At 47.8% G+C, this 24,088-nt stretch overlaps 1 protein-coding gene across 2 annotated transcripts in view; it reads right to left on the bottom strand.

Annotated features, from left to right (window-relative positions):
* The window catches only part of ddah1 (dimethylarginine dimethylaminohydrolase 1), an 89,332-nt gene that overhangs the window by 61,374 nt on the left and 3,870 nt on the right, over positions 1-24,088 (bottom strand). The window contains exon 2 of one of the 2 annotated variants that reach the window (XM_055630785.1): positions 22,411-22,487. In XM_055630785.1, the coding sequence (XP_055486760.1) occupies positions 22,411-22,487 (77 nt within the window). Of the gene's footprint in view, positions 1-4,711; positions 5,077-22,410; positions 22,488-24,088 lie in introns of those variants that run through there. The other variant, XM_055630784.1, reaches the window with a different exon arrangement.

Here is a 24,088-nt window from a genome sequence, read left to right as displayed (position 1 = left end):
ATTTTGGGCACCACATCTGAGGAAGGATGTGCTGACTGGATAGGGTCCAGAGGAGGTTTACAAGAATTATCCCACGAATGAGTAGGTTACCCTATGATGAGTGTTTGTCAGCACTGGGCCTGTACTTGCTGGAGTTTAGAAGAATGAGGAGGGGGGGGGGGGGGGGGGGAAAGCAAGGAGGGGGTGAGGTGTTGGGGGGGGGTGCTGGGTGGGGAGTTTGGGCGAGGCAGGGGCTGCATGATAGAAGTGGAGTGAGGGGCAAAGAGAATACTGTCATTCATTAAAATCATTACTGATTTGCCATTTCCATTCCATTTTCCAGCATTATTTTGATTGGATTAATATCCGGAAATGTATCGATCCGACTGTTGAATAAACTACATAGCTTCCGGGGTAGAGAAAAATTCACCACACTGAGTGAACCAAACTGACCCAGTGTGCATCCTGTCTCTGTGATCTCTGCGATCAGTCACCCACAGTCCACAGACAGCTCCCTGCTCCCACCCTAGCCCCTGGCAACTCATGACAATGAAATCACCTTCAGTTTTTTTAAACACTAAAGAACCACTACTTAATCTGCTCAGTTCCCCCTCATACAGTAAAATCTGACGCCCCTGGAACCAGTCAATGCATCGTATTCGCCAACAGCTCCAAGTCACAAATCCTAACGGTTTGTGATTGTCAAGTGCACCGAGATACGGTGAGAATATTTGTTTCACATCATGTCTAGGGTGAGCATGCCTTACCAGAGTACATCAGGTTAATGCAAAGGAAAAGGGAAACAGAGTGTAGAATATAAGCGTTAATGTTACAGAGAAAGTGCAGATTTTTAAAAATTGCAAGGCCTGCAACGAGGTAGATTGGAAGATTGTGAGATCATCATTAGCACATAAGAGGTTAAAACGCTGATAATAGCAGATAAACTATTCTTGAATCAACTTTGTCCAACCTTTCATAACTAATCCCCTCTTTTTTGGGGGCTGCACAGTGGCACAGCAGTAGAGCCACTGACTGATAGCACCCAAGACCCAGGTTCGATTCTGACCTCGAGTGCTGTCTATGTGTGGATTTTGCATGTTCTCCCTGTGACCGCATGGGTTTCCTCCCACATTCCTATGACGTGCAGGTTTCTAAGTTAATTGACCACTGTAAAGAAAACTGGCCCCCCGTGGAGGGAGTGAATGTGAAAGTGGGATACCGTAGAAGTAGTGTGAACGGTGTGGTCTTGGTTGGCCGAAGGGCCTGTGTCAATGCTGTGTCTCTAAACTAAACTAAACTAAATGATTAACATCAGGCAGGATACAGAAGGTATACCGGAGGTTAAGCATAAACTGCAGCTACTGACATAGCACTAATTTACAGAACAAAATCTGATCCTTTTCATAAAACACAAAGTTTTTGATTTCGCAATAAGAACTATGCTAACAGCTACTCAGATCAAAGCAGTCCTTGTTCCAACATCCCGTCTGTCGAAACTCAGGTTTTGCCCCAGCACTATGACCGATTCATCAACTCAACAATCTCAGCCAATTATCCTTCAGCGCTTCTCAGGTTTGCAACCCGTGTGAGACCCACCCTATTATTAAACACCTCCATCCCTATGCAATAAACACTTTTAGCTTCCCAGCAATTCTTTGTAACTTTATTTTTATTTGGTACCACCTGAGCTCAGGAATGTTAAGGTTGAAGAATCTTTTCCCGACATACCTTTTCAACTCAACAACGCTAAACGCTAGAGAAAAAGATGGTTCAATAAGCATTGAGAAAACAAGTGTTGGGCTTAATCCAATTCCAATGATCCTGTAAATGCAGACCAAGGGAACAGAAAGCTATATTATGGAACTTTTCTATTTCTACTTTTTGGGGGATTACACAGAAGCAATTCTCATCCAGAAATCAAATGTTACAATCTTTTCTCCATAATGCCATCTTGATTTGTTAAATTAAACCACATCAAACAAATCTATTTTTGTAAAGACCTGTAATTATCAACAGTGATGTACAGTTCCTGGACTTAAGACTAAAGGGCCTGTCCAACTTTCACAACCTAATTCACGACCTCTGCCAAGTTTGACCTTGCCTCATACTCGCAGCATGGTCGTCACGAGGTCGTAGGCAAGTCACAGCAGGCCGTGATGCTAGTCGTGGGTACTCGTGGCATCAAGTAGGTCAGGGCGTTTTTTCTAGCATGATGAAAAATGTCCTCGAGTAAAAAAGGTCGTGAATTAGGTCGTGAAAGTGGGACAGGCCCATAAGGTAGGTTTGTAAAAGGTGATTCAACACCAAACTGGAAACATTTAATTCAGAATGGCTTAAGTCATGAAAAGACTTAAAAAGGCTTAAAACTATAGCATGTAAAGCTGTGAATTCTAAAAGACCGAGTGATACTGTTTAAGAAGGAACTACAGATGTTGGAAAAATCGAAGGAAAACAAAAATGCTGGAGAAACTCAGCGGGTGAGGCAGCATTTATGGAGCAAAGGAACAGGTGATGTTTCTGGTCGAGACCCTTCAAGGGTCTCCACCCGAAACGTTACCTACTCCTTCGCTTCATAGATGCTGCCTCACCCGCTGAGTTTCTCCAGCATTTTTGTCTACCGAGTGATACTGTTTAATCTACAGAAATAGCTATGTTTAGTATTCACGTAACATGTCAAAACTGGGAGGTTTATTCAAAGAAACAATGTTTTCCCCCTCACATACAGAGATTTAGAAATGTTATACATTAAGCAAAGAGTACTCGAGTACAACATAATATTTACACCAGGACTATCAAACAATCCTTACATTGTAAACATTTGTGTATGGGGAAGAGAAGAAGAGGTATGGAGGTATGGAGAGAAGGCAGGTACAGGATACCGGGTTGGATAATGAGCCATGATCATATTGAATGGCGGTGCGGGCTCGAAGGGCCGAATGGCCTACTCCTGCACCTATTTTCTATGTAAGAGTGAATAACTTGATAAGGCAGTGTTTACATTTGCCTATCCCTGGTTCTACACAAATCTACACAGCTAACAACACAGAGCATGAGGTTTGGTATTCTAACCCGAATGTTTGACAATATTTGATAATGTAAGCATACAGAGAAATTAATGATTTTGAGCCATTTACCAACAAAAATCACAAGGTTTAAAATTAGCAGCAGAAATGATGTGCAAAGCACAAAGAACAGGAACTCAACAAGTCAGGTAGCATCTAGGTAGGAATAATCAGGTAACGTTTCGGGTCAGACTCTTCCTCAGACTGGAGAAGGGTCTGGTAAGGATCCTGACCCGAAACGTCATCTGTGCAATTTAGACAATTGACAATAGGTGCAGGAGTAGGCCATTCGGCCCTTCGAGACAGCACCACCATTCAATGTGATCATGGCTGATCATCCCCAATCAGTACCCCATTCCTGCCTTCTCCCCATATTTCCTGACTCCGCTATTTTTAGGTGCCATATCTAGCTTTGCAAAGTTTATTCACACTAAATGTTTCAAACAAGTCGCCACATCATTTAGCACACTCATCAGCAACACCATGCTCCTAGCCACAGACACTGATCATGCAAATGGAAATCATTAACTAAAGTCAGAACAATGATCAAAGGATCGTTACCAAAAATACTGGACCCTGAATCACATCCCTGAGAAGTTGTGATTTTATCAGGCGCTGGGGAGAAGGGTCAATGAGTGTTCCACCCATCCCAAATGAGAAGAGGGTCAATTATAAACAAGAGAAAAAGTAATTGAAAAGAAGGGTCAGAGGAACTGGGAAGGTGTGACCACGCAATGAATGGGCCTCCGCTGCCTTCTGTGGCAGAGACTTCCACAGATTCACAACTCTCTGAATGAAAAAAAGTTTTTCTTCATCTCAGTCCTAAATGGCCGACCCCTTATTCTTACACTGTGGCTCCTGGTTCTGGACTCCCCAGTCCCCCAGTGAAATGATGGATGGAGGGAGTAAAGGAGAGAGTAATGGAGGGCGGGATGAAGGGATGAATGGAGGGCGGGATGGATGGATGAATGAAGGGACAGAGGGAGGGGGTGATGGAGGGAGGGGGGTGATGGAGGGAGGGGGTGGTGGAGGGAGGGGGTGATGGAGTTATGGATGAAGGGACAGAGGGAGGAGTCTGGCAACTGATGAGATGTTGGGATGGGGAAGAGATCGGTGTGTTTAGGGGTGCAGAGCTTGAGGGGGCATCAGGGGGAGTGATGTACAGGGAGCAACTGCTTGGAATGAGGGGGAGCAAGGGGACGGGGAGATGGGGGGATGGAAGGAGTGTGATGGAGGAGGGAAAGGATGGATGAAGACACAGAGGAAGAGAGTGATCGAGTGAGGAGGGGAGGAAAGGTGAGGAAGGGATGAGGGGGAGAGGGAACAATGTGGAGAGGAAGGGATAGCTGAAGTGTCAAGTGGAGGAGCTGATGGAGGGATGAAATGATTGATGGAGGGAGCAAAGGAAGGAGAGATGGAGGGATGAAGGAAGGAATGGATGGATGGACGAGGGATGCAGAGCAAATGTGTGATGGAGGGAGGGGGTGATGGAGGGAGAGAAGAAGGGATGGATGGAGGAAGGGACAGAGGGAGGGGGTGACGGGAGTGATGAAGGGGGGGGGGTGGGTGGGAGTCGAGGTGGTGATGACAGGTGCAGGGTCCGGGGGGTGGGATGTCCGTGGTCAAGTGCCGATCCCGGGCGTCGAGGGTCCCGGGGGTCGTGGCCCTACCTCTCCACGGCGGCTGGGCGCCCCGGGCCGGGCGATGAGCGCGGTGCCGCCGCACACCACGGCCGTGTCCTCCACGAACACGCAGTCGGGATACGCCTCGTCTGCCGGCAGCTCGGTGACGACGAGACTGCGGTCCCGCAGCGCCTGCACGTAGAGCCGGTGCTCCTCCCGGGCGCTGGCGGTGTTCACGTCGCTCCCCTCGCCGCTCCCCTCCCGCCGCAGCGCTCCGGCCGCCAACGACTCCGGGATCCCCCGCACCAGCGCGTGGCTGTACACTCCCGCTCCCGCCATGGCCGCGCGAGCTCTGGCAGCCGACGGCGCGCGGACGGTCGGATGGTCACCGGTTACCGGTGTCACCCCGCCCTCCGCGCGCCCCGCCCCCCGGACCCGCCCAGCGCGCGCTCCCGGACCCGCCCAGCGCGCGCTCCCGCCCCGGCCAACGGCCAACTGTCACCTCCCTTCCCGCGCGCGCGCCACTGGCGGCCAACCACTGGCGGCCAACTGTCACCTGCCACGCGCTCCCCCCGTTACCTCACACCCTCTCGCCATCCCTCCCTCTCACATTCTCTCCATCCTCTCTCCATCCATCCCTCTCTCTTTCTCTCCATCCCTCCCTCTCACTCTCCATTCTCTTCATCTCTCCATCCATCTCTCTCCATCATCTCTCCCTCTCTTTACCTCACACCCTCTCTCCATCCTTCTCTCTTTCTCTCTCCATCCTCTCCCCCTCCCTCTCTCTCTCCATCCTCCATCTTTCTGTCCATCCCTCCCTCTCACTCCATTGTCTTAATCTCCACCCATCCCTCTCCATCCATCCCTCCCTCTCTCTCTCCATCCCTCCCTCTCTCTCTCCCTCCCTCTCTCTCTCCATCCATCTCTCTCTACCACTCCCTATTCTCTCTCCATCATCTCCATCCATTCCTCCCTCTCTCCATTCATCCCCTCTCTCTACCACTCTCTCTTCATCTCTCTCTTCATCCATCGCTCTCTTCCACTACCTCCTCCTCTCTCTCACCCTCTCTCCATCCATCCCTCCCACTCTTCATCCGTTCATCCCCTCCCTCTACCACTCCCTCCCTCTCTCTCCCCGTCTCTCTCTTCATCTTCATCTCTCCTTCCATCCCTCTCTACCACTCCCTCCCTCTCTATCTCACACCCTCTCTCCATCCATCCCTCTCCTACCACTCTCTCTATCACTTTTCCTTCTCTCCATCCATCCAAATCTGAGGAAAGACATTCTTGCCATAGAGGGAGTACAGAGAAGGTTCACCAGACTGATTCCTGGGATGTCAGGACTTTCATATGAAGAAAGACTGGATAGACTCGGCTTGTACTCGCTAGAATTTAGCAGATTGAGGGGGGATCTTATAGAAACTTACAAAATTCTTAAGGGGTTGGATGCAGGAAGATTGTTCCCGATGTTGGGGAAGTCCAGGACAAGGGGTCACAGTTTAAGGTTTAAGGGGAAATCCTTTAGGACCGAGATGAGAAAAACATTTTTCACACAGAGAGTGGTGAATCTCTGGAACTCTCTGCCACAGAAGGTAGTTGAGGCCAGTTCATTTGACTATATTTAAGAGGGAGTTAGATGTGGCCCTTGTGGCTAATGAGATCAGGGGGTATGGAGAGAAGGCAGGTACAGGATACTGAGTTGGATGATCAGCCATGATCATATTGCATGGCAGTGCAGGCTCAAAGGGCCGAATGGCCTCCTGCACCTATTTTCTATGTTTCTATCCCTCTCTCCAGCATCCCTCCCTCCCTCTCTCCATCTCTCGCTCCCGCTCTCCATCCCTCTCTCCACCCCTCCCTCTCTCCATCCCTCCCTCTACCTCTCTCCAACGATCTCTCCACCCCTCCCTCTCTCCATCCCTCTCTCCATCCCTCCTTCTACCTTTCTCCAGCATTCCTCCCTCCCTCTCTCTCTCCATCCCTCCCTCTCACTCCATCATCCCCCTCTCACTACCTCATCCCTCTCACTACCTCACCCACCAACTCTCATCCACCCCCCTTCTCTCACTATCTCTTCATCTCTCTCCCTCATCCCTCCCTCTCTCCACCCGTCCTCCCTCTCTCTACCCCCCACCATTTCTTTCCATCATCTCTCCCCCTCTCTCTCTCTGCCCCTCCCTTCCCCTCACTCTCTATCCTTTCTCCCACCCCCTCCCTCCCGCTCCATTGTTTCCCCTTTCAGTTCCTCTGTACCCCCACCATCGCTCTCCCTCCCTGTTCTCCTACCCAATTTTCATTGTGTCTACCCCTCGCTGTACTTTGTACGTGCATAAACTTGATTCCCTCTCCCCACACTTTCTCCCTCCCCCCCTCTCTCCTTCCCACGGAGCGAGTGCCTCATGGCTCAGTGAAGCTGAACGTAATTTCTCCAGTCAACTGATGAGATGAATACAGTGTCATTGTTGTATCTCCTGCTCCTACAGGTACAAGTTAGCTTACAGTCATATACACCAAGGTTCAATGAAATTCCTTGTATGCATGATGCTCACAGAGTAAATAATGCGCATGATAATGATAAATACAAACCTAAATGGGGCCAGATTGTAGTGCAAAAAGATAGGTAAGTACATTAACAAAGTAATCAAATGAAGTGGAGATAGGAGCAAGAGTACACGGCAGCACCTCTGGGAAAAATGTATGAAAGAAGTAGAAACAAGGAACTGCAGATGTTGGCTTAAACCATAGATAGACACAATGTGCTGGAGTAACTCAGCGGGTCAGGCAGCATCTCTAGAGAACAACGATGGGCAGCAAGGATGCTCTGAAGGGTCCCAACCCAAACTTCACTCATCCTTTTTCTCCATAGATGCTGGCTGACCCGCTGAGTTACTCCAGCACTCTGTGAAACTTCACCTATCAATGTTCTCCACAGATGCTGCCTGACCCGCTGAGTTCCTCCAGCACTCTGTGAAACGTCACCTATCCATGTTCTCCACAGGTGCTGCCTGACCCGCTGAGTTACTCCAGCACTCTGTGAAACGCCACCTATCCATGTTCTCCACAGATGCTGCCTGACCCGCTGAGTTACTCCACCACTCTGTGAAACTTCCAGTCCCCCGTAGAGCTATTATTCCTGTAAACAAATTGCAAGATTGTCTGTGAGAATGGCACAGACGTGAGATATTACTGATCTTTCTAAGTCGCTCATCATGGTTGATGATAGTGTCACTGGGCTGTAGTCAATAGACAATAGACAATAGGTGCATGAGTAGGCCCTTCGGCCCTTTGAGCCAGTGAGTCAAGTCTTCACTTTTCTTGGCGATACAGGAAGTGGCAGACGCTGGAATCTTGAGCTCAACACAAAGTGCTGGAGAAACTGAATGGGTCAGGCAGCATCTGTGGAGCGAATGGACAGACGGTGCTTCTGGTTGGGACCCATCTTCAGACTGGTTGGAGCTGGGGAGAAAACAAATTGTCTCGTTTTTCCAGCTTTCTCCTCCATTCTCCAATCACTGAAGAAGTCCTGACCTAAAACATACATTTGTCCATTCCCACCACAGGTGCTGCCTGACCCGCTGAGCTACTCCAGTACTTTGTGTTGTGCTCAAGATCCCAGGGTCTGCTGTTTCTTGTGCCTCTATTTATCAGTTCAGTCTCCTCTCCTACATTAGAAATCGTCCATCAGTGGGAGTCACCGATTCTCGGTACAGCTCAGGAAATGTGGGGTGGGGGGAGTAAAGTAGAAACAGAGTGATTGGGTGATTAGTGGTTGGCATGGACTCGGGGGGCCAAAGGGTCTGCAAGGTTCTATACTATAATCGAAGGTTCCTGAGTATTAGGTTTCCACAGCTATACTTTGAGTATTTAATTTCTTTGGTGAACCATTTTGTGTTGAGAGGATAATTTCACATCCCCATCACTCTCTCTCTCTTTCTCTCTACCTCCCATCTGTCTCTCTACCTCCCATCTATCTCCCTGTCCCATCTCCTCTCTCTTCCTCCCTTTGTCTTTCCCTACAATCCTTCCTCTCCCTTTGTCTTTCCCTCCAAGCCTTCCTTCTTGTCGCCCAGATCAGTGATTTCTCACAAATATCCCACTTTGAGTTTAATAGTCTCCACTTTGTCAGTGAGTGGAGCGTTTAGGTTGGAGATGCAACACTAAATGTTGTACATCTTGATAATCTGAGCTATTTCCCACTGCCTTCTTGCAGCACAGGTTGCTCTCCTTCACTCTCTCTGTCCCTCTCTCATGCATAGCCTTTCCTCCCTCTCTCTCTCTGCCTCCTTTCTCTGCCTCCCTCTCTACATCTCCCTCCCCTCTCCCTCCCGCTCATACTATTTTCTCTGTCTCTCTCCCTCTCTCTCTCTCTTTCCCTCTCTCTCTCCCTCTCTCTGTTCGTCTGTCTGTCTGTCCCCACTCTCTCTCTCTCTCTCTCCCCCTCTCCCCGTCTCTGTCTCTCTCTCTCTCTCTCTCACATAAACATGATTCACGGAACAGGGCTCCATTTCCCTGTCACATCTAGTAATTAACAGCGACAGGCAGGGTCCCTTTGATTTATCCCAGAAAACAACAAAAGGAATGTTACAAGATATGTCATTCTTTGAAGAATCCTGTTTTGGCACACTGCCCCAGATCGTAGTCCACTCTCTCCACAGAATCAGGCACACAAGGCCATTTGGCCCTCCATACCAGTGCTAGCACTTTGGAACGGTTTGTAATTAACCTATCCCCTTGGTCTATCTCCACAACCCTGAAAACCTCCCCCTCCCGTGGAAGGTGTTTGAATATTAAACTGTGAAGGCTAGAAATCTAAAAACAAAACACAAATTGAAAATACTCGTGGGAAACTAAGGAAACTGTAAATGCTGGAATTTTTTAAAAATAGAAATGCCGGAAAATATCAGCCGGTCACACAGAGAGTGGGGTTAGAGACTAACTGGCTGATACTATTCCAGTCTTTCCCTGGTTCAGTGGAAGGGTTCCTAACATCCCACAGATGCTGCCTGACTGACTGCCAGCACTTTCTGTTCTTGAATTTGAGTTTAGTTGAGTTTATTGTCACGTGTACCGAGGTACAGCAAAAAGCTTTTGTTGCATGCTAACCAGTCAGCGGAAAGACAATACATGATTACAATCGAGCCATTCACAGTGTACAGATATATGATAAGGGAATAACGTTTAGTGCAAGGTAAAGCCAGTAAAGACCAATCAAAGATAGTTGGAGGGTCACCAATGAGGTAGATAGTAGTTCAGGACTGCTCTCTAGTTGTGTCTTGAAAATGGAAATACTCAGCAAGTCAGGCTTCATGTTATGGAAAGAGAAAGAATGACAATGTTTCAGATCGAGGACTCTTCAATGAATCTTTCTCTCTTTGAGCAGCTAGGCCATTGAAATATCCTGGTGTTACTGATCCTTAGAACATGACGGGGGGCACCATCTGCCAATCAACGCCCCCTCACCTGTATCCACCTATCACTTGTGTAGGTAGGAACTGCAGATGCTGGTTTACACTGAAGATAGGCACAAAATGCTGGAGTCAGCGGGATTTATCGCAGTGGCTGCCTCAAAAAGGCTGGCAGTATCATCAAAGACCCACACCATCCCGGCCACACAATCATCTCCCTGCTACCTTCAGGTAGAAGGTACAGGAGCCTGAAGACTACAACGTCAAGGTTCAGGAATAGCTACTTCCCCACAGCCATCAGGCTATTAAACCTGGCTCGGACAAAACTCTGATTATTAATAACCCATTTTCTGTTATTTGCACTTTATCAGTTTATTTATTCATGTGTGTATATATTTATATTATGGTATATGGACACACTTCTCTGTTTTGTAGTAATATGCCTACTATGTTCTGTGTGCTGAAGCAAAGCAAGAATTTCATTGTCCTATACAGGGACACATGACAATAAACTCACTTGAACTTGAACTTGAACTTGAACTTGGGACACACGCAGCATCTCTGGAGAGAAGAAATGGGTGGCGTTTTGGTTCGAGACATCACCCATTCCTTTTCTCCAGAGATGCTGCCTGTACCACTGAGTTACTTCAGCATTTTGTGTTTATCCACCTATCACTTGCCTGGCTTTGTCCCGCCCCCACCTCTCATCCAGCTTTCTCCGCCCTACTGCAATTAGTCTGAAGAAAGGTCCCGACCCGAAAGGTCACCTGTCCATGTCGTCCAGAGATGCAGCTTGACCTGCTGCATTACGCTGAGTTACTCCAGCATTTTAGTTAAGTTTATTGAATTATCTGGATGTTTATCTGGATTATCTGGATGTTTGTAAAAATGCATCTGATTCACTAATGTTCTGCAGGGAAGGAATTTTGTGATACTTCGTCAACCGGCTCCCTGTGTAATAACACTTGCGGTTGATTCTGAATTGGCCACCATGTCCCTCCATTCTGGGCTGGAGGGATGGACAATCAATTTTAGTCTATCCAGTGGCCTGGCTCTCCTGGTCAGAGTGGAAGGAGTCGGACCGAGGGCCAGTAAGTGGTGGCGGGAGGCTGTGCAGTGCCTTGACGGTGCAGTGGGGCGCTGGAGACCCTGCAGCAGCCTGGGCCGAGCATGTGGAACAGACGTGGCCTGCAGCGGCATAGGACACCGCGGCTATCCTTAGCCAATCCTGCAACTCCACCAGGACCCTGGGACTTTTTTAAGATGAATCTAAGTGTTTATGTATAGAGTTCTACTGCACTGCACCGTCATGATGGTGGGCTCTTCAACCTTAATAGGTTGAAGGCCAAGAGCAAAGTCAGTAACACCGCCATCGTGGAGCTTCAGTACGCAGATGGCTTTGCCGTCCATGGGCCTAGCCTTGAATATCAAGAAGACCCAGGCCCTACATCAACCTCCACCCAATCAGCCGTCTACCCAGCCCACTATAAAAGTGGATGACACCACTCTTGAAAAGGTTGACCACTTTCCCTACTGGGCAGCAATCTTTCCTCAAGAGCTGACAACGAATCTGAGGTCAACCATCGCCTGAGTTATGTCAGCGGAGCCTACGCCAGACTCAGGAAAAGAGTCTTTGAAGACCGAGACCTAAAGGCCCAAACAAAACTGCTGGTCTACAGAACCGTTGTCCTCTCCACCCTGATTATGGAACTGAGTCGCGGACCACCTACAGCAGGCACATGAGAGCCCTGGAACCAAGAAAGATCCTTTCAAAAGATTCTGACGATCAGCTGGGAGGACAAATGCACCAAGATCAGCGTTTTGGAGGAAGCCAACATGACCAGCATCACCACCACAATAATGCGGCACCAACTTCGATGGACTGGCCATGTCATCCGCATGTCCAACACATAGAAACATAGAAACATAGAAAAAAGGTGCAGGACTAGGCCATTCGGCTCTTCGAACCTGCACCGCCATTCAATATGATCATGGCTGATCATCCAACTCAGTATCCTGTACCCGCCTTCTCTCCATACCCCCTGATCCCTCTAACTGTCTCTTAAATATAGCCAATGAACTGGCCTCAACTACCTTCTGTGGCAGAGAATTCCAGAGATTCACCACTCTCTGTGTGAAAAATGTTTTTCTCATCTAGGTCCTAAAAGACTTCCCCCTTATCCTTAAACTGTGACCCCTTGTTCTGGACTTCCTCAACACATGTCTCCCTAAACAAATCCTGTACTCTCAACTGAAGGAAGGTCGGCGAGCCCCCGGCAGGCCAAACAAACGCTTCAAGAATAACATCGAGAACAGTTTGAAGACATTCCACATTACATTGCACTGGACAGGCACTCCTGGAAGAAAATTGTGCAGGAAGGGGCCACACATCACAAAATGGAACTACGCCGTGTCGCAGAGCCAAAGCGACAGAGAAGAGAGAGAGAAGGGGGCTCGATGACTACCAACCACCGCCAGTCTCCACTGCCCTCGTTGCACCAAGGTGTGTGGATCACGGATTGGCCTCTACAGAGATCTGCAGACCCACAAGTAGACGACCCTATTGGAGAGGATAGTCATACTCGTTTCGAGTGACCGCCGATGATGACTGAACTATACACAAAAATTAATCTCATTGTACCTCAGTACAATTGGCAAATAAAGTACCATTGAACTATTGATCTCAAAGCCATAGAAAATGAATCATACAACATGGAAATAGGCCCTTCTGCCCAACTTCCCCATGCAGACCAAGATGCCCCATCTATACTAGTCCCATCTGCCCATGTATGGCCCAAATCTCTCTAAACGTGTCCCGTCCGTGTACCTGTCCAAATGTCTTTTAATAAAAAGTAACCTTGAATCTGGATACTGACTCTTTCATGGAGAGATTCTCTTTATTCTTAGATTGCTGATTCTTTTGAAGACCACAATCTAAAAGGACGTGCTTTTCACAGTCTTTTTGATCTCAGATATCAAGGAACCTTTTGAAGAACTTCTGAAGTATAGTTATGGCTTTACAATGTAAATACTGCAACCAGGCAATCACTCACACACACTAGATGATCATATTGGTTCATTATTGTCACGTGTAGCAAGGTGCGGTGAAAAACTTTATTTGCGTTCTGTTCTGCACTTCATGCTATCTTGGAAATGCAGCCAACATAATTTAAGATGCTGCCTGACTCGCTGAGTTACTCCGGCACGTTGTGTTTTTTTTTGTAAACCAGCAACATAAACTTGTGCCAACATAATCAAAGACTTGTCCCACCCTGGTCATTCCTTTTTTTCCCTGCTCCCATCCGGCAGAAGGAACAGAAGCTTGAAAGCATGCACCAACAGTCTCAGGAACAGCTTTCTTCCCCTCTGTTATTAGGAATTTTGTAAGTTTTTATGGTCCCCCTCAATCCATAACCTAGAGGCACTGTCCTAGTCATCCAGTCTCTATAAGACAGTCATCCCAGACAGTTGGACCTTCTCTCTCTGGAACTGATGCGCTCCTCAATGCTGAGAACCTAAACTTCACGCAACTCCTGTATCTTCCCCTTTGCAGTAGAGCCTCCCTGCTCCTTGAGTTTGAAAATATCTTGGTATCATGTTCAACATGAACATTGTGGGCCAAAGTGCCTGTTCCTGTGCTGAACTGTTCTGCGTTTAATGATTGGAGAAGCTTGACCTGATCTGCTATCTCTATTTATCACATGTTGCTTCATCGCGAGCAGTCATGTGACCAGGACTTGTGACCTCACCATGTTGGTGCTAAAGAGATCTTAGGACCAATCCATAGTTGGTGATCATTGATCCATAAAGGACCCTGAAAGGAATAAGAGTAATTTAGTGAGGAGTGGAGATGGGAAGAAAGAGATGTATTTCTGTCTTCCTTTTTTTCCCATCTCCACTCCTCAGTAGACAAAAGTACTGGAGAAACTCAGCGGGTGCAGCAGCATCTATGGAGCGAAGGAAATAGGCAACGTTTCGGGCTGAAACCCTTCTTCAGACTCTCCACTCCTCAGTAACCCACTCTTCACCAATTATCAGTTTTAGTTTAGTTTTGTTTATTATTGACATGTGTACCGAGGTACAGTGTAAAACTTTTTTGTTGCGTGCTATCCAGACAGCGGAAAACATGATTGCAATCAAGCTGTCCACAGTGTACAGATACAGGATAAACAGAATAATGTTTAGTGCAAGATAAAGACCAGTGAAGTCTGATAAAAGATAGCCCCAGGATCTCCGATGAGGTGGGTGGTAGGTCAGGACTGCTCTGCAGATGGTGATAGGATGGTTCAGTTGCCTGATAACCGCTGGGTAGAAACTGTCCCTGAATCTGAAGGTATGCATTTTCACACTTCTGTATCTCTCGCCTGATGGGAGAGGGGACACATAGAAACATAGTTTTAGCAGGAGTAGGCCATTCGTACCCTTCGAGGTACCTGTAACCGCTTTTTCAATATGTTGCGTGATCCATCCAACTCAGTAGCTGTCCACCTGTGTACCTTCTACTCCATACCCCCTGATCCCCTTAGCCACAAGGGCCACATCGAAGATAGCCCCCTCTTAGGTGGGTATAGGCCAATGAACTGGCCTCAACTGGGTAGAAACTGTCATCCATTTTTATCGCCTGATGGGGAGAGGGGACACTCATCCATGATTATGCTGCAGGCCTTGTCGAGGCAGCGTGAAGTGTAAATGGGAGTCAATGGATGGGAGGTTGGTTTGTGTGGTGGTCTGGGCTGCTTCTCAGCATGTTCCTGAACCATGCTGCCATGCCTCCCGATAAAATGCTTTCTACGGTGCATCTGTAGAGGTTGGTGAGTGTTGTTGGGGCATGCCAAACGTCCTAAGCCTTGTAAGGGGCATTTGAGAGGTATTTGTGTGCTTTCTTCGTCATTGCTTTGATATGGGTGGTCTTGAGGCTTCCAACCATCTCTACTTTGACGCCATCAACGTGTATCGCTTCGCTTCCTGAAGTCGATCACTATCTCCTTTGTCTACTCGGTCTAATGGTAAAGGGAGGGAAAGGCCAGGTCATGAGGGTACAGAGGGCTGGTGATAAATATTTCTGCTGCTGTGAACTAGGCCTAACCACTTTCAGCAGCCTTATCAATGACTTGATGTACAAGATCATGAGGGGCATGCATAAAGTGAATGCTCACAGCCTTTTTCCCAAGTTAGAGGATTCTAAAAAGAGTGGTGAGAGGAGAGAGATTTAAGAGGAAATTTAAGAGGCAACTTTTTCACTCTGTAGGTAGTCCGTATCTGAAACAAGCTGTCAGAGGAAGCTAAAAAAGTGGATACAATGACAATTTTTAAAGGACTTTTGGACAGAAAAATGGATAGAAAGGGTGTGAAGGGAAATGGGCCAAAATGCAGCAAATGGGATGTTCAATATGCCAACTTGGTCAGTGTAGGTGCAGTAACTTGGTCAGTAACTGCAGATGCTGGTTTAAACCAAGGATAGACACAAAATGCTGGAGTAACTCAGCAGGACAGGCAGCATCTCTGGATGGAAGGAATGGGTCAGTATAAATAAGGTGGGCAGAAGGACCTGTTTCCGTGCTGGACAGCTCTATGACTCCATACATGAATTAAAACAAAAAAAAGGGCCATTGGTTGGGTTTAATCTTTCTTTGTAACCTGCAAGTGCAGTGTCTAGATTTGGACACGGCATTTGAATGTTGACCTTGCCTTTGTGATCTCAGCCTCTATTTATAGGCTTGTGGGGGGGGGGGGGGGCAGCAGTAGTTGTTGTTCAGCCTCATAAACCTGGACTACCATTGGGATCCAAGCCGACCAGTGGCCCATCTCCATATGTTTGGTCAAAGAATGGCATGCCAAGAATGTTCGTGATGGTATCTCTGCCCTCTGGTAAATGACTCGGCAACATCATTCCCACCATCTCCAGACCTTCACTCCTGAAACCCTGGCTACAATGTCTGACCTTTGACCCTGGTTCCATTCTGCCTGACATGATATCCATCCTAAACTATCTTACCAACAACTAGAGAGCAGTCCTGAGCTATTATATCTACCTCATTGAAGACCCTCGGTCCGATCATATTGAATGGCGGTGCAGGCTCGAAGGGCCAAATGGCCTACTCCTGCACCTATTTTCTATGTTTCTATGTTTTCTATCGCACTTTATCTTGCACTACACGTTATTCACGTTATCTTGTATCTGTACACCGTGGATGACTGAATTGTAATCATTGTCTTTCCGTTGACAGTTAGCACACAACAAAAGCTTTCAGGGTACCTTGGTACACGTGACAATAAACAAACTAAACTCAATGCTTGAAAGCAAAACATTCCAGGATCTTGAGAATGAGAGGCAAGTTTCTATACTTTAATCTTTGGGGGGTCAATATTCCAGCAAGTGTACATTATCCTTCCAGAGATGCCCAGACCTGGGCACTGAGCTGCAGATGAGGCTGCTGTACGTAGGCCCTGTGCATAAATAGAGGGTGGCATGGTGGCGCAGCAGTAGAGTTGCTGCCTTACAGCGCCAGAGGCCCGGGTTCGATCCTGACTACGGGTGCTGTCTGTACGGTGTTTGTATATTCTCCCTGTGACCGCGTGGGTTTCTTCGGGTGCTCTGGTTGTTACAGTTTAGTTTATTGGCATGTGTACCTAGGTACAGTGAAAAGCCTGTGTTACTCGCTAACCAGTCAGCGGATAGACAATGCATGATTACAATCGAACCATTTACAGTGTATTGATACATGCTAAGGGAATAACGTTTAGTGCAAGGTAAAGCCAGCAAAGTCCGATCAAAGATAGTCCAAGGGTCATCAAGAAGGTAGATAGTAGTTCTGGACTGCTCTCTGACTGTGGTAGGATGATTCAGTTGCCTGATAGGTTTCCTCCCACATCCCAAAGACATAGAGGTTTGTAGATTTATTGGATTTGGTAAAATTGTAAATTGGCGCTAGTGTGTAGGACAGTGCTAGTGTACGGGGTGATCGCTAGTTGGTGTGGAAGGGCGTGTTTCTGCGCAGAATCTTTACCATCAAAAAGTTTGAAGACGGCTTCCTCATTGTGATCACACTCTTTATATGCTAAGGATAAATTCCCGATCTTAGTCAATAGACAATAGACAATAGGTGCAAGAGTAGACCATTTGGCCTTTCGAGCCAGCACCGCCATTCAATGTGATCATAGCTGATCATCCCCAATCAGTACCCCGTTCCTGTCTTCTCCCCATATCCCCTGACTCCGCTATTTTTAAGAGCCCTATCTAGCTCTCCCTTGAAAGCATCCAAAGAACCTGCCTCCACCGCCTTCTGAGGCAGAGAATTCCACACTCACCACTCTCTGTGAGAAAAAGTGTTTCCTCGTCTCCGTATTAAATGGCTTACTCCTTATTCTTAAACTGTGGCCCCTTGTTCTGAACTCCCCCAACATCGGGAACATGTTTCCTGCCTCTAGTGTGTCCAAGCCCTGAACAATCTTATATGTTTCAATGAGATCACCGTATTTATTATCTGCACTTTCTCTATAGCTGTAACACTATATTCTGCACTCTGACACACAGTGCTGGAGCAATGCAGCTAGTCAGGCAACATAACACAAAAAAAAGACACAAAGAACTAAAAAGCCCACTGAGTTACTCCAGCATTTTGTGTCCTTTTTTGTAAACCAGCATCTGCAGTTCCTTGTGTCTGTATTCTGGACTTTGTTTATTTTCTTGTTTACACTGCCCCTGTATGGTATGGTATGGTATGGTATGGTATGGTATGGTATGGTATGGTATGGTATGGTATGGGATGGTATGACTGGATGGCGTACAGCACTAAGTTCTTCACTTGATCTCAGTACATGCGACAATAATAAACCAATACTCATTGGAGATCCTTGAGCTATACCTTGCAGTAAATGTCATTCCCTTTATCCCAGACCTGTACACTGTGGATGGCCTGATTGTAATCATGTATAGTCTTTCCGCTGACTGGGTAGCACGCAACAAAAAAGATTTATACGTGCCAATAAACTAAACTAAACTAAACTAATAACAATAACTGGTACAGAACAGTGTTGCACTCTCAGAGTTAGTTTTGTTTAAGACAATTTGGATAGGCACATGGATATGCAGGGATTGGATATGGATTATGTTCTATGTTTTACCAACATCAATTTTCTGAGAAGCAGAGCTCCATTGGAGTTGATGGTCCCGATGCCTTCCTTTCCTATAGTACCCTTCCAGATCTGTTTGTCCCGGCCGACCCTGGCGCTGAAGTCTCCTCGGAGAACAATCTTAACCTCTCTGAGAATTCTAGACAATGTCTCATCCAAGCAGGCGTAGGAGGTCTCATTTACTTCCTCGACAGAGTCTAAAGTAGGGGCATAGGCATTTACAACTGTTGCCATCTGGTTGTTGGCAAGCACCAGACGGATGGTCATGAGACGCTCACTGATTCCCACAGGAAGTTCAGAGAGGTGGCTGATGAGCTGGTTCCTGATGGCAAACCCAACACCATGGATCCTGGGCTCATCAGCAGCTTTGACGGACTTTATTTAACGTGGGGAGACTAGTGCACAGACAGCCACACCACGGTCCTTGACAGATCTGGGTCAGGATCCAGTGGCATGGAGTCCAAGACGACCGGAGACCCTTTTCTGCTGCAGCCTTCATCCGCCTTCCCAGCCGTTGTGACGCTCCACTAAGGTTAATAGGTTGTGACGCTCCATTAACCTTAATAGGTTGAAGGACAAGAGCAAAGTCAGTAACACCGCCATCATGGAGCTTCAGTACGCAGACGACTACGCCATTGCAGCACACTCTGCAGAAGACCTCCAGGGCATCCTTGAATGCCTTTGCCAAGGCATACAGAGCCATGGGCCTAGCCTTAAATATCAAGAAGACCCAGGTCCTACATCAACCTCCACCTAACCAGCCCACTATAAAGGTGGACGACACCACTCTTGAAAACGTTGACCACTTCCCGTACCTTGGCACCATTCTTTCGTCAAAAGCTGACATCGACTCTGAGGTCAACCATCGCCTGAGTTGTGCCAGCGAAGCCTACGCCAGACTCAGGAAAAGAATCTTTGAAGACCGAGACCTAAAGGCTCAAACAAAACTGCTGGTCTACAGAGCCGTTGTCCTCCCCACCCTGTTGTATGGGGCAGAGTCATGGACCACCTACAGCAGGCACCTGAGAGCCCTGGAACAATACCATCAAAGATCCTTACGAAAGAATCTGACGATCAGCTGGGAGGACAAACACACCAAGGTCAGCGTTTTGGAGGATGCCAACATGACCAGCATCACCACCACAATAATGCAGCACCAACTTCGATGGACTGGCCATGTCATCTGCATGTCCAATACACGTGTCCCTAAACAAATCCTGTACTCTCAACTGAAGGAAGGTCGGCGAGCCCCCCCCAAAGAAACGCTTCAAGGACAATATCAAGAACAGTCTGAAGAAATTCCACATCACATCGAGCAACTGGGAGCACATTCCACTGGACAAGCACTCCTGGAGGAAAACCGTGCAGGAAGGAGCCACACGTCATGAAATGGAACTAAGCCGTGTCGCAGAGACAAAGCGACAGCACTGTAAGGAGAGAGAGAAGGGGGCTCGACGACTACCGATCACCGCCAGTCTCCATTGCCCACGTTGCACCAAGGTGTGTGGATCACGGATCGGCCGCTACAGACATCTGCAGACCCACAAGTAGATGACCCTATGGAGGGGAGGGGACAGTCATACTCGTTTCGAGTGACCGCCGATGAATGGATGACCAACATCAATAAATTCGATATCTTGGTTGGTATCCTTTGAAACGCAAGGTCTGCAGATGCTGGAATCATGAGTAAAAACACAAAGTGATGGTGGAATTCAGCGGGTCAGGCAGCATCTGTGGAGGCAATGTTTTGAATCGGGACCCTTCTTCAGACTGGTTTGTATCCTTCACTTGTGGGAGCTTGCTATGCAGAAAATGGCTGCCGTATTTCCTCCATTACAACGGTGACTGAGCGTCCAGAATAGTTCATTGCTTGTTCGGTATTTTGGAGATCCTGGGGTTGAGGGAAGGTGCTACAGAAATGCAAGTGTCTTGGCCCGACCAGCTGTGAGTGTGGATGATGGTGAATGACTGCCCTCTGGTGGCTGGTTGTAGAAGGGTTTGTTCCAGGGTCTGGAAAACCAGTGGCTACAGGCTATTGGCTAGCTGTCTGCGGACTGTCTGCGGGTCAGGTTAGTGTCTGCCCCAATAGCTGTATGCTAAAGCATAGCTTCTTCCAACAACCGTCAGGAACGCTGCACAGCACTAACCTCAGCAACAGAACACAGTGCTGGAGTAACTCAGTGAGTCAGGCAGCATCTGTGGAGAGAGTGGATAAGTGATGTTTTGGGTTGGGACCCTTCTTCAGATGATGCTGCCTGACCCACTGAGTACCTCCAGTACTTTGACTTCAGTTTAGTTTAGAGATACAACATGGCACCAGGTCCTACGGCCCACCGAGTCCGCACCGACCATTGATACCCATTCACACTAGCTCAACCACTCCCTACATGCTAGGGGCCAATTAACCTACAAACCATACGTCTTTGGGATGTGGAAGGAAACCGACGCACCCAGAGGAAACCCACGCAGTCACAGGGAGAAGTGCAAACTCCACACAAAGAGCTGAGGTTCGAACCCGGGTCGCTGGCGCTGTGGGACAGCGGCTCTACCCGCTGCACCACAGTGTTCTACATAAGATTCCAGCATTTGCAGTTCCTTGCGTCTACTAACCACAGCAACTGTGATTTACTGCGGACTGTGTCAGTGGTTGCATGAGGAACTTTGGTGATGCATCATTATGGGCTGGCTACCTAGTATTACTGAATTTTAATTGATCATATTATAGATTATTGCACATTAACGGGCCTGTTAAGCTGCAGCAAGTAGAATGTCATTGTACTGTTGCTGCTACATATGACAATGAAACACTCTTGACTACTGGCTGCTGGTCTCAGTGGGCAGGAATTGGGGCCACAACAGACTACAATGTTGGTATCTTGAGCGAAAAGCAAACTCAGTGTGGAAGAACTCAGTGTGTCAGGCAGCATCTGTGGGGGGAAATGGACAGACACTAATACCTGAGTCTGAAGAAGAGCCCCGATCCAAAACATTGTCGGTCCATTTCCCTGCACAGATATTATCTGACCCGCTGAATTCCTCCAGCTCTTCACATTTTAATTAAAGAAAACACGGTGGTGCAGCTGGTAGAGCTGCTGCCTCACAGCACCAGAGACTTGAGCTCAATCCTGACCTCAAGTGCCCTGTGTGGAGTTTGCACATTCTCCCTGTGAATGCGTAGCGTTATTCCATGTGCTCCGGTTTTCATAAGATCATAAGTGATAGGTGCAGATTGGTCATTCAAGTCTACTCCACCATTCAATCATGGCTGATCTATCTCTCCCTCCTGTAGATCTATCTCTCACTCCTGTAACTTCCTGGTTCGCGACAAACTGGTGTTACATGACGGGATTATAGTCAAGGGCAACAAGGCAGTTGGCCCAGCCGTCCTCCGGGACGAGTACTTCGATGCCGTCCACAGGGGCCACCCCGGAGTGGAGGCACCCTTACAACGGGCACAGAGCATGTTTTACTGGCCTGGTATGATCAAGTATATACGTGACAAAACTGAAGTCTGCGCCATCTGCAAAAGCCTGACGCCACACCAGCAGAAGCAGCCCTTACCGCCGCACCCGGTTCCTCCTCTACCGTGGTCCATGGTAGCCACCGACATATTCAAATGGCATGGGAAACATTATCTGGTTCTTGTCGACTCTTATTCAGGCTGGTTTGACATTGATCAACTCCAAACCATCACATCTGAAGCAGTTATCTAAAAGTTGCAATGCCATTTCTCCATGCACGTCTTCTATCCGACAACGGCAGCCAGTTCACCAGCCAGCGTTACAAAAACTTTGCTCAATGATGGGACTTTTGACATATCACCAGCGACCCTGAGTTTCCGCAGTCCAACGGACTCGCCGAACGAGCCGTCTGAAGCGCTAAACAACTAATGGAGCATTCTTACCTTGCTAAATCTGACGTCTACCTGGACCTGCTCAATTTAAGGAACATTGCCAGGGATCCCATACTGGGTTCCCCAGCCCGACGGCTGATGTCTCGTCAAACCCGTGCTGCCCTGCCTGTACCAAGCAACTTCGGCAGCCACAGGACCGTTCTCCGCCCGCGGTCCAGAAACAACTACAATTCAAGTGACATCCAGTAAGCCACTTAAACCTCTCTCCAGTGGACAGGTTGTTCACCCTCCAAACAAACAATTGCTGTGGCCGTCTGGGTCATATCCACAGCCCTGCCAAAGAACCGCGCTCTTACCTGGTTAGCGCGGATGGAGCCGCTTACAGACGTAACCGTCAACATCTCCTTCCTGTGAAGGAACCCGTCCTGCGGCTCTGTAGATAGAATAGAATAGAATAGAATAGAATAGAATGCCATTTATTGTACTTAAAACATTCAAGGTTCAAACAAAATTTCCAGAAGTCTCACGTTTTGCATACCCTCCCACTACCAGGCCGGCTACTCCACTACCAGAGACTGTGTCCCCCGCGGCCTCCTCACGGTGTTCAGCGCCCAGCTCGCCTACTTCATCACCTATACCCGGCGGGTCTCCGGTGCCGTCCCTGGTCACATGCCCTGTCCCCTCCCCGGTCACTTCACCAGTGAAAGGAGGAGATGCGGATTCATACCGCACACGTGCCGGATGGGTCAACAAGCCACCCAGTAGATACAGTGATTTTGTATTAACTATCTATAGTTGCCCATATCCGTTATTAACGTTCTGGCTACTATATTGTTTGGCCACCATGTTTCCACACATCTATGCTTTATTTTGTTTCTACAAGGAAAAATGTGGATTGGTTATTTCCCACTAACCAATTGTAGTGCTTGTTAGTAGTTGCTCCGCCTAATATGCGATTCATATTACCAAGAGCTTGATTACGTAATTCAATCTGAGTAGCTGCTAGTTACTGTAATGTCCTGCAGACCAATGCTGTAAGTGGACTTTAATAATATGTGTTGTATCTTGACATGTGTACGACTCGACTCATTACACCTCCTAACCCCATTCTCCTGCCTTCTCCCCAAAACCTCTGAACCAGGGGCCACAGTTTAAGAATAAGGGGTAAGCCATTTAGAACGGAGACGAGGAAACACTTTTTCTCACAGAGAGTTGTAAGCTTGTGGAATTCTCTGCCTCAGAGGGCGGTGGAGGCCGGTTCTCTGGATACTTTCAAGAAAGAGCTAGGTAGGGCTCTTAAAGATAGCGGAGTCAGAGCATATGGGGAGAAGGCAGGAACGGGGTACTGATTGGGGATGATCAGTCATGATCACATTGAATGGCGGTGCAGGCTCAAAGGGCTGAATGACCTACTCCTGCACCTATTGTCTATTGTCTATAAACAAGAATCTATCTATCTCTGCCAAATATATCCACTGACGTAGGCTCCACAGTCATCATCTCACAGAATTCCACAGATTCACCAGCCTCTGACTAAAGAAATTCCTCCTAAAAGAACGTCGTTTAATTCTGAAATTAAATTCTGAGACTCTGTGGTTTCAAAGGTTTCAAAGGTCTTTTATTGTCACATGTACCAATTAAGGTACAGTGAAATTCGAATTACCATACAGCTATACGAAAAAAACCCACATACAACTACATAAAAGTTAATATAAACATCCACCACAGCGGATTCCCCACATTCCGCACTGTGATGGAAGGCAACAAAGTCCAATCTTCTTCCCTCTTTATTCTCCAGGCCAGCCGAATCATCCGTCAGGGCGATCGAAGTTCCCACAGCCAACGATCGAAGCTCCTACATCGCGTCGCAGCTTGGAGTTCCCAAAGTCGGTCTCCGCGATGTTAAGTTTGCTAGCACCCACGGTTGGAGCGCCAGGGTCGATCCCTGGCAAAGGGATCACAGTCTCTGTGATGGTAAGTCCGCAGGCGACCACGGTGGAGGTCTCAAAATCGGTCTCCAGCAAAGGCCGCCAA

This window comes from Leucoraja erinacea, unplaced genomic scaffold (genome assembly GCF_028641065.1).
Source record: "Leucoraja erinacea ecotype New England unplaced genomic scaffold, Leri_hhj_1 Leri_52S, whole genome shotgun sequence".
Lineage (NCBI taxonomy): Eukaryota > Metazoa > Chordata > Chondrichthyes > Rajiformes > Rajidae > Leucoraja > Leucoraja erinaceus.
This window is presented reverse-complemented; position numbering and strand designations above follow the sequence as displayed.